This window comes from Glycine soja, chromosome 12 (genome assembly GCF_004193775.1).
Source record: "Glycine soja cultivar W05 chromosome 12, ASM419377v2, whole genome shotgun sequence".
NCBI classification, from domain to species: Eukaryota; Viridiplantae; Streptophyta; class Magnoliopsida; order Fabales; family Fabaceae; genus Glycine; species Glycine soja.
In genome coordinates this window covers 9654781-9666470 of record NC_041013.1, presented here as the reverse complement: position 1 = coordinate 9666470, position 11690 = coordinate 9654781, and the positions used below count along the sequence as shown (strand labels likewise).

The following is an 11690-nucleotide window of genomic DNA, read 5'->3' as shown; positions in this document are numbered from 1 at the left end:
GGTCTTACATAATCACCTACCGTATTAACTCACTTTTTTTTTTAATAGTATTTAAAAAGGAAAAAACACAGTGCACAATTCAACTCTTGAATGTCAAACTAAACTTTCCCATTAAAATTGACTTGTGCTTGCACCAATCTGGTCCTGCCACAGCACCACCATCTCATGCAACCCTGAACACAGTGGACCAAAACCTCCCATTTTCCCAAAATTAATATATATACTACCAAAGAGAGACAATAAGGGTGAAGAGAGAGAGACACGAACACAGAAGGCACACCAACAACACTAATAAAGAGAGCATCAACTAGCAAAGCAAAACAGCTAGAAAAAGAAAAGTAGCATAGTTGTTGAAGAACTGAAGCAACTCCATAGTATTCATTTGAAGAAAGTTGAAAACCCTCTCCTCTCTACAGAAGCTTTACCTTTATCACTTTTCCTCCCTTCAACATGCTTTTCCTTGCCTTTTAAGCCCCCACCGAGTAGTACCTTCCTTTCACCTATACCATGGAGTTTGACCTTGAAAACCCTTTAGAAAATCTTCACTCTGATGATGTCTCTTACCTCTTCCTCATTGAATCTGACCACACCCCATCACAGAATCACTCTCAGACTCTCAAAGCTAGAGATCTTGACATCTCTGTCAGAAGAGAACTCATTTCCTTAATCTCACAGGTATGTGCCAAAAGCGTTTATTATATTGTCTGAGAAAAAAAGATTTGTTTTTTTCTTAAACATAGTAATCTCGGTGTGCATTGGTTGGTTTTGTTCTTTCAGTTGTCCTGTGCTTTGGATCCGGTTTTGTCTTACCTTGCTATCAACTATCTGGACCGGTTCCTGACCAACCAAGGGATTCTGGTAAGAATCCAAATGTGCTAGTTTTTTTTATAAGATTGTTTGTTTATTTTCTTCAATTATATTGATTCATATTCTTTTTTTTTAAGATTAAAGAATATCTATTGGATCCTCCTCCCTTAACATATGACTCGAACTTTGGTTTATGTAACAGCAACCAAAGCCATGGGCCCTGAGGCTCGTTGCTGTCTCTTGCATTTCTCTAACTGTCAAGATGATGGGAACTGAATACCCTGCCACTGATATCCAGGTAAAAATCCCATTATACATTCTAAGTGGTGTTTTGATAACATAAGAGGGTAATTTCATTAAAAAAATGGTAATTTGGTATTATACATTGACGGTGGTTTTATTTTATTAGGCCCTTTTGAATCAAAGTGATGGTGGCATCATCTTTGAGACACAAACAATACAAAGAATGGAAGCACTCATCTTGGGAGCATTACAATGGAGAATGAGATCGATCACCCCATTCTCTTTCGTAGCTTTCTTTATTGCCTTGATGGGGCTCAAAGAGTCGCCAATGGGGCAGGTTCTGAAAAACCGTGCCTCTGAAATCATATTCAAGTCACAAAGAGGTATTGATAAATATGACATGAGGAATGATTTTTGTACACCTTAGTTTTCTAAATATTTAATTAACACATCATTAATTTATTTTTATCTCTTTAATCCCATCCCATTATTTCACTCGTATCATTGGTTGCATCTACTTTTGTTTCTCTTTTATCTTTCTCTTGATGGTAACTAGTAAGTTTTTGAGGTGTACAAAAATCATGCTGCATATGATAGTACATGGTATGATTTAATTTAATTTAATACCTATATTCTCATTTATTAAATATTTTCTTTTTTATGCAGAGATAAGGCTTTGGGGATTCAAGCCATCTATAATTGCTGCATCTGCTCTTCTTTGTGCTTCTCATGAGTTGTTTCCTTTTCAATATCCGTTCTTCTTAAAAGCAATATCCGATTCTTCATATGTAAATAAAGTACACATTCTTCCTTTATTATTATTATTATTATTATTATTACTCCTTTCTTACAAAAGTAATTATTGTTCTAAAATATTTTACATAAATTAAAAGAAAGTAATAAATAGAAAAAAGAAAATAATAATTTTATAAAATTAACTTTATGTTGTTATTAATTTATTTATAAATTTTGTTGTGCATGACATAATTAATAATATATTAAAAAATTTAAATGATAATGAGATATTATATGATGATTATAATTAAACGAAGGGGGTAATTATTTTTTTTAAGGGCAGGGATAAGTGTGAAAGTCTATTTTGAAAATTGATTGAATTTAATAGATGGTACGAAAAGTTCACTGCAGGAAATCGTGGAGCAGTGCTACAAAGTGATACAAGACATAGCCATAGAGGAAGAGTACTCTTCTGCGTTGAATGGGGTTTCAAGGTCAGACACACCGATTAATGTGTTGGACCATCATTTTCTGAGTTCAGAAAGTGAAAAAACCAACGGAATCACCGTTGCTAATGCTGCTGATTCTCCTCTTGGGGATCTCAAAAGAAGGAAAATCACTGGCTGTGGTGGAAACAATCCAACAATCCTCAATTCTTGGATTCAACCATGCGAGAGAGAGAGTGAAAAGTAAAAAAAAAAAAAAAAGAAGAAGAAAAAGACAACAAACAATTACGATTTTTACTTTTACCCCCTCTGGTCCATCAGAAAGCAACTACTACCAAGTCATTAGTCATAATGTCATATCATCAAAAAGAAGAGAAACAAAATGGGAAAATTCGAAAAATTGAAAATTGAAGTGGATCAGAAAGTGTAATAGGACGAGATTGAGAAGGGTCGATGATGATGATGTTGGTGGATTTAAAATCACTGTAATATGATCTTGGTAGGACTCTCTTTAAAAGGGGCACGCCAAGGAACATGATATTATAAGTCGCGGGAATTTTTGTTTTTCTTAAACACTAAACAAAAAGACAAAACATGGCTTTGAATTTTAGTGTTGAATTTTTGCGTGTCTGTTATATATGTTTTGTTTTGTAGTTTAAGTGGGGATGTGTCGCTTAGCCTCTGGCAAGGAATTAATAATTGTGACACTGTAACAGTGTAGGAACAGCTTTCTTGGAAAATTAATACTAATTTAGTAAGCACAATACATTTTATATATATGTTCCTTCTTTCTCAAGGGAGATAGAGGGGTCAGCGCAAAATCTTGCTGCATGAGCGCATGCATGTACTTTTGTTAACCTTAAGAAGGAAATGCGTCTTTTGTCTCTCGGATTCGCTGTGAACATGTTGGGGCAAAAACGGTTAACCAGTTAATTAATTGGACAGCTAAGAATGGGTTCTTCTCCGGTCTCTATGTCGGGGGGTCTTTGTCCTTTCCTCTTTGTTTTCATGTTTACTTCTGTCATGGGTTCTTTTTGTTTTTTCTTTAATTGGCTCTATATTTTTAATTTACTAGTGACTGCATGATGCTTATTTCTTGTGTTCTTTCTTTTTGGCTCTTGCATTTCAATTCACTAGTTACTGCATTGATGGTTACTTCGATTTCGTGTTCTTCCCTTTTGTTGTTTTTTAATTCACTAGTTACTGTTGGGACATGAGCATTTTAGAATTTTACTGGTATGAACTATATGTAGAGATTCAAAATCACTGTCTTTCTTATTTCTTTTTTTTTTTTGTGCTTATAATGGGGAATCTTATTTATTTAAGGTTTAATTACTCATTTGATTCATATAATTTTATTATTTGTATATTTTAGTTCTTATAATTTTAAAGTGATTTTTTTAGTCTTTATAATTTATATTTTAATTTTCTGTTAATTTTTATAGTTTGAAAGTGATTATTTTAGTCCTTATGACTTGTATTTTAATTTTTTTAGTCCCTATAATATAAAAGTGTTTTTTTTAGTTCTTATACTTTATATTTTAATTTCTTTTTAATTCTTATCATCAAGATATAAGTAATATTATCAATTATAATTAACTACAAAAATATTAATAAGTAATTCGTAACTAATTTATCACAAGATAATTTGTAATAAAAAAATAATTGATAATTTATAATTAATTTGTATCTAATTATTTTATATATTTTTTATAGTAAGGATTAAAAGATAATTAAAATACAAATTATAGAGACTAAAAATATCACTTTTAAACTATAGAGACTAGAAGAGAATGAAAATATAAATTATAAAGATTAAAAAGATCACTTTTAAATATATAAATTATAAAAACTAAAAAGATCACTTTTAAATTATAAAGGCTAAAAGAAAATTAAAATATAAACTAGAGAAATTAAAATGTATAAATCGTAAAATTACAGAGATCAAATGAATAATTTAACTTTTTTTTTTTTAATTATAAACATGTCACGTTCACAGAAAATTCACCTAATTACGATTATTGATTCTTCTAGTAAATAGAGTATAATTTTCTTTTCAAATCTTATAGCAAATTAAGGATATGTTTGTTAGAGCTTGTTTTGTTAAAGAATGGCTTCTTTTTTAAAAAATTTATGACTTTTAGTTTTTCAGGTGATTGTTTCAAATTTTCAAAGTAACAAGTTGAAAAGAATATAAAATTTAACCAGAATCAAGAGCTGTTTTGAGTATTTTTTTTTCCCGTCATAATATCAACTATATTTTTTTGAGTTTTTTTTATTATTCTAAGATTTTAATTTGCTTTTTTTATAATCTCTAAAAAACTAATAATAGATTATTTTATACCAGATTCACTTCTTTTTAATATGAAACAAAATGGTCTACGCCTTGTTATTCTAAAATTAAATAAATTTGGTATTTTGTCAGTTTTCTTTTATCACGATTTGAAAGTTTTATTTTTCTATTTAAATAGTTCTAAATTATACAATGAATTGAAATGTAAAAGGATTTTAAAAGGTTTAAAGGAGAATTTTAATGAAAATTTGATTAAATTTAGAGGATATGAAATTCGAGTTTGAAAGACTAAACAAATTCAATTTTTATATTTTTGGTCAATTTTGTCAAATGTGCTGATTGGTTAGTGAAAATTGGAGCTTCCTCTAGCCCTCTAGCTCTCTTTTATTGTATCGGATAATTGCCCAGCTGATATTCTATTTACTCTTTTAGCCGATGCTTTAGGCATCGGGATCCTTCGCGACAGTTAATTTATTTTGAATTCTTTTATCTTCTACTGGTTAGTCTTTATAATATCATATAATTAAGTAATTCATATATAATTTGCTCCACTAGTGTATGGTTTTAAGTAACCTTAAATGATTCTTAAACTCATACTTAAATGACGCACCCTTAAAATAATATTTTTTTTTAATTCACAAAAGCACTAATGTTACTTAATTTTAAGCAATTCAACATGATACATAAACTACTTAATTTTAAGCAATTCAACATGATACATAAACTAGAGTGTGTGACCCATGTCATGCATGGTTAAATATTTTTATCAAATATTTAAAATATATTAATATTTTTTATAAATTTGTATTAAGAATTATTTATAATTCAAGTATAATATTTTTTTATTAATTATTGTTGTTTATATTTTGACTTAAAAAAATTCTCATACCTATATGAATAAATCCTTAGGGTTGACATAGCAATATAAGATTTCATTGCATTTACATGTGATGAATGATCTATTTAATGAGATAACTCATTCAATTTTTTCATGTGAAAAAATTCTTTAAACCAGTAACAATCATGCATCACAAACAAGATTAGTGACTAATCTAGAAGGTTGGAACATACAATGATCTCTGACTTAAGAAAAAAAAAATACTCAGTACACAGAATCTTTAACACCTGTGTCATTTCTAATTAGATACTTAAATGCCTATACTCTGTGTCATTTGTGGTTGGATAGTTCAATCGACTCCCATATTTTTAATTAATACTATAATTAATTAAAAATATGATAGCTATTAAATTAAAATCTTATTTAAAGATCTTTCAAAATATATGATCATAATCATTAAACACCACAAAAATTAAAATCTTATTTAAAGATCCTTTACAAAACATAATTTTTTTTGAATTATTGTTTAAGTGTCAATATTTTAGTGTATAAACATCAAATTGATTCTCAATATTGAAAATTGATTTATTTAATAATCCTTTGATATGATGATCTTGCAGTATATTTTGAGCCTTGAAATGGACATACATATCAAGCATTTCAATAAATAAGAAAATCATATATATAAAATGATAAATACATTCTCTAAAAAAATGGTAAATACATAGTAAAATTATTCTGCAATAAAAAAATTAAATATTTAAAAACAATTAATCATATAGCACAATTTAAAGTATTTGTTGTAAATTCGTGACATTTGATATTAAAACAATCTTAGACTTATTGAGCTAAAATAACATATTGAAAAAGAATAAACACTTCAATACCTAAAGTATCAATTTAACCAATCACACATTGCATCCACGTGTGAATTAAAGAATGAAACCTCACGATACACAATATACTGTACGTAAAAATTGGAAGAAAAAAACAAAAAATAAAGGGGTTTTAAGATAAAAAAAAAATATTGGGAAAAAAAATCTACGAAGGACGTGTAACAAAATTTTATTGGAATGAATAGATATAGATGGTAGAATATGAACGGTGACCAACAATTTTGCTTCTTCTCATGGAGAAGTGAATACGCCATAAGATAATTGCTAAGGATAGAGAAGAAAAAAGCAATATATCCTCTTGCATGCCTGATGGGGAATAATACTGATTGCAAGGCTAAGAAACAAAACATAAAGAGGATTGAATGAGAACGATAGTGAAAAACCAAAAGGACAAATTCAACAAAATAAAGAACAAATTCAAATAATCCACATTTGGAGAAAAGATGCCAAAACTATAAAATATAAATGTCTGGACTTGAGTAAGAAGAAAAGGTCAAAACCCTACAACAAAACAAATGAAAACAAAAATTGTAATTAAATTAACAACCAAACACAACGACTAATTAGAAGGTCTCTAAAAATCAAAACAACAAATTGAAGTACAAAATTGGAGAAAAGATGTTAGAACACTAGAAACAAAATACCTACATTTTGGTGAAGAAAAGTAGCTCAATCCTTCCATTAAATTGTATAAAACAACGAATGAAAACAAATATTAAAACCACCATTCATAAGCCTAGATAAATCTTCAAATAGATGGAGAAGAAAATAGGATGTTATTCTTGCAGCTTCAAGTTATTGATGAGCAATAGTTGAAAAAAAGAAGAAAAGAAATGTAGAATATTCAGTAGAATCAAAGAATTATTTTTAGAAAGAAATGTTAATTCCTATACACATATGAGTAGAAGATATAAGAATACTTTTCTTTTGGTGGGATTTAAAAGGGTTTGATAGTCTGTTATGTGTAATGTTTATAGGCAAATTTTGTCTACATCTTATGCTATAAAAGTGCCTTATTATTTTTTGATGAAAATCTTTGACTTTATTAGAAAGAAAAGTAAATAACAATACAATACGTTCAATTTTGGATAACAATACAAACATGTAAGTCACTGCTTTGCACTCTAGCACTTCAATGCATAATAATTTTACTATTATACAATATTTTTTTTACACTTAATAAGAAACAAACCTTTAAATAGGTTAATAGTCCAAGCTATACTTATATAAAAACCAGATCCAGGCCTAAAAAATAAGCTCATGATATGATATTTAACATGCTTAGATTTAGGCCTTAGAAATATAAAGTGAGCCAGGATAAATTTGGGTAAAGCTTGACTTGATCCATTTTCATCTTCATGCAACATAATAGTAGCATTCTAAAAAATATAATCAGGGGTATAGATGAAAAAAATATTTAACTACATTAAAAAAATTAAAATGAAACTTATTTTAATTTTATTTTCTTACAAGACACTATTATGTTAACTAAGTTCTAATTGATATACTTAAAAAAACTAATTTTAGAATTTTAATTTGTATTAAAGTAGCTAGATCAAGGTGTTATAATGGTGTCAACAAAGTAAATTAGAATGTTTTTTTTTACATATTACTTTATTTTAAGTAATATATGCATGTGTATGAATAATATTAGGACATGATATTTTGTAGGATGATGATATTGTTGATATAAAGTATTTATCAATTTTATTAATAAATAATATATTAATTCTTGTATGAAAATTTGACCGATCATTTTTAATAAAATCTTTCTTCTTGCGAATGTTTATTTAATCCACATTTTTTTAGTTCTAGTGAAACTAACATGTCATTCAACATGTTATTATGTATATTGAAATGATTTTTAATTATTATATATTAACACATTACTGGTATTTTAGTATATGTATTGCACAAAATAAATATTTATTTTATGCAACTAAAATTTATATTTTATAATAAATAAATATTTTAAACATATAAATTATATTATAAATAAATATTATTGAACGCATAAACTTTATTTTAGGAGAGTGAAATTCACCACTACATAAAATGAAAATATTTAAATAAGAGTAAATGTGAAAAGAATGGAGATATGTGAAAATCGATAGGCTTATACGTTTATATATATATATAAGGATTTATATACATAATTGTGAACAAATCCATATATTCTCTAAAAAACATCCATATATGCATGATGTATCGCGTGATGCACTTCAATAGAAAGCATCAAGTAAAATTTCACCTTTCAGAAAATAGCTCTATATGCCATATAATAAGTGCTCTTTTCACCTACCAGATTGTGCATGTTAATATAATAACAATGATTCTATTTGGGTAAATTTTTTTAAAGAATTTTTAATCATTTTTAAAATATTATTAATTATTTTGATATTGAAGTGCCTATTAAGTTTATAAATCGTAGGATGGTCCCCATATTATGTACAGCTGAAATTTCTTATTGAAGGTATTTTATTGAGATATCTGTTCTTGTTACCTTGGTGATGATTGCAACTTCGCATTTGGGACCATGGAATGGGATGAGTTTTCTATTTCCCCTTCAACTTTTGCTCTGTTTCTGATTTCTTTCTTTCTTTTGTAATAAGACTTTGTTCTTTCTTTTTTGTTGTATTGGATCCGATCTTTCAGCTCTTTAATTATATAAGAGCATCAACCATGAGAATTGTTTAATGAGTTGTTCATAAAAAATATGATATATGTGATTTTAAGTTGTTTAAATTAAAAAAATTATTTATATAATTAATTATTGCTTATGAGTTGTTTAACTTTGTATTAAGTATATGAGAGAAAAAAGAATATTTATGAGTTAAACAATTTATTGATAGAAATTTTAATTGGAGAAAAAATTAATTGAATTGCTTAAAATTAAAGTCACATAAATTAAATTATTTATACGAAGATCATTGAAAATATTCTAAGAAATCTATTATTTAATGTGAAATGCAAAAGTTGTGAAATGCATAAACAGAAAAACACAACAAATAACTCAAAGGATCATCCCAAACATCATGAGTCTGAATTTTGAGACATTATTTCTCATTGCAGAGGACTTTTACTTTAAAAACCAAACTTTAGTGTTGAGTTTATAAAAAAGGCAAAGAAACATTATTACTCATATATTAGCTAACGCGGCTATTTCTCTACCTAGCTAAGGACTTTTACTTTATTTTTATTTTCTATTTTAAATTTTTATTCCTTGAATTTTACTTTTGGTCTCTTATTTTATTGTCAATTACAAATCATTCCTCCAATTTTGATTGGATAATGATAAAAAAAAAATTCAAAAAGTAATTAAGGAATTATATTTCCATATTATACTTATTATATTTGATCGAATTGTATTTGATCCAGCTATATTTCCATACTTAAGGAATCATATTTGATCGAATTCTGATTTGGTTGGATTAAGTGAGAGAGAAAAACATATAACAAAAATATGATTTCATTATATAGAACAATAAAATCTTATTTTCATTATATATATTTATTTCACCCTCATTTAATCCAATGAAATCAAGATTATGTTTAGGACATTTTTGTATCACAGTGAAATATGTTTCTGTTGTGATAAAAAACATATTTTTAACTTGTATTAAAGGAGGTGTTGCAAAATATAACGAATCACGATTCCATTGTTATGTTTGGGTGAGAAGAATTTTATAATAAAATTGTAATTCTATTATATTCAGTATAATAAAATTATAATTCTGTTGTATACTTTTTCGTGGATAAGATAATTTTAAAATTAAAAGGCCTCAACTCCTTATTGGGAACCAAAAGCAATTTTAATAGAGCCATTAACTCCCATTATCAACTGTCATAGTGTCAACTGCAAGGATTATTTTGTTGGACACACGTTACTCATATTGCAATATAATTTCTTTATTATTTCACGCCACTTGAAGAATATTTTTTCATGTGAGACCTATTTGCTTTTCATTTCTCTCCTCACAATTTAATCTTAATGAAGCAACGCCAATTTTTAATATCTTTCCTATTTTTATCCTTTCATTTCAATTCCTCACCTAAATCAACTCTACCGAACAGACTGACATATAAATGTTATGTTTTGAAGTTAATTTTTCACATCTTTAACTATGAATAATCATTGCATATTCCCAGCATATATGTTTCATAACAAATAACAGGGTCTGCTATGCCATGCCGACATGACAACATTTGAATTCAGAAGCCACAACAATATCCTTTCGCACCTAACCAATTCACTAATTCGCCCATCTAAAAGTACAAAACTCGAAACTGATTAAAGAGCCGAAATGAACTTGCGGGTCTTTTCATAATTATTTATGCATGTAGTGGGCACTAGTCCTGCCACGGTACAACGTAACTAATCCATTATTAAAGATAAAAAAATGTAGTACATAGAAGAATCTGACTTTAAAGTACACCCAATTTTGCTACAATCCCTAACTAGTTTATTTACAGCCTGGACAAATAAATTTGTGTCATTGACCAACCAATATTGCAGTCAGTGACTCAATTGAGGAAGACCATCCTCATCAATGTAAAGGTTCAGGTCCATATGGGGAAATCAGTTGTGAAATTTGTGGCCATGAAGAGTAAAAAAAACAAAAGAAATCCCATCGCCAGCTGAGAGGCACAGATACATAATTAATAGTGGGCAGAAGCTAGCAGAATTGCTGGAATAGTTTCGGGAAGCAGAAGTATATAATATAATTGGTGTTCTACACAAGTTGTGTATAGTGCTAATTAATTGAGTTGCAAAATAATTATGTAACATTACTTTAAATACTTCCACTTGGTAATTAATTATTAAAATCTTTCATGTTTCTTAAGAAAACTAATTAATTTAATTAATCACATTTATACTATCATTCTAAAATTATGATTTTCTTATCTCTCTGTCAACTTAATTTTTTCTTATTAATGTTTGAAGGAATAATTAAGTAAAGATATATAAAAAAATAATTAATGCATCTAGAAATCAGAAAAATATCTTATAAAAATAAAAATATTTTTTTAAAAATAATCTTATAATTAAGAAAGGAGATAGTATAAAAGTATAAAAGAAACAAAAAATTATATAACCAATAAGTGATTGGTAGGATGACAATGAGTAAGTCTCATAAATGAGTTATCATAGTTTAAATACTAACTCTGGTATATAAAAAAATATGATTGAAATGAAATAACTTACTTTCATGATAAAACTAGAATTAACTTGCAAAAGTATTTACAATAGTCACATCTAATATTCTAGCTCCATTCTTGAGTTGAAGGTTTTCTTTTATTTATTTATGATTTTTGTCCCCTCTAACAATTTTTGTTGGTTGAGTGTCTTTAGATTCTTCAAAAAAAGATTAGTCTCGGTGAATGTTGAGGAAATATTTCTTACAATCATATGCATAGAAAAAGAAAATAAC

At 27.6% G+C, this 11690-nt stretch overlaps 1 protein-coding gene across 1 annotated transcript; it reads left to right on the top strand.

The window, feature by feature from the left end:
* Window positions 1-263: 263 nt before the first annotated feature.
* LOC114379578 (putative cyclin-D6-1) lies at window positions 264-3008 on the top strand. The gene is made up of 6 exons (XM_028338259.1): window positions 264-675; window positions 778-858; window positions 1010-1105; window positions 1217-1433; window positions 1717-1847; window positions 2197-3008. The coding sequence occupies exons 1-6, from the start codon at window positions 508-510 to the stop codon at window positions 2476-2478; spliced, it is 975 nt and encodes a 324-aa protein (XP_028194060.1). The 5' UTR covers window positions 264-507; the 3' UTR covers window positions 2479-3008.
* The last annotated feature ends 8682 nt before the right edge of the window (window positions 3009-11690 follow it).

Excerpts from the sequence above, each read along its gene's own strand:
- LOC114379578 (XM_028338259.1), top strand. The coding sequence starts at position 508 with ATGGAGTTTGACCTTGAAAACCCTTTAGAAAATCTTCACTCTGATGAT. Across the intron at positions 1,106-1,216 it reads ACCCTGCCACTGATATCCAG|GCCCTTTTGAATCAAAGTGA; the intron begins GTAAAAATCCCA and ends TTATTTTATTAG. Across the intron at positions 1,434-1,716 it reads CATATTCAAGTCACAAAGAG|AGATAAGGCTTTGGGGATTC; the intron begins GTATTGATAAAT and ends TTTTTTATGCAG.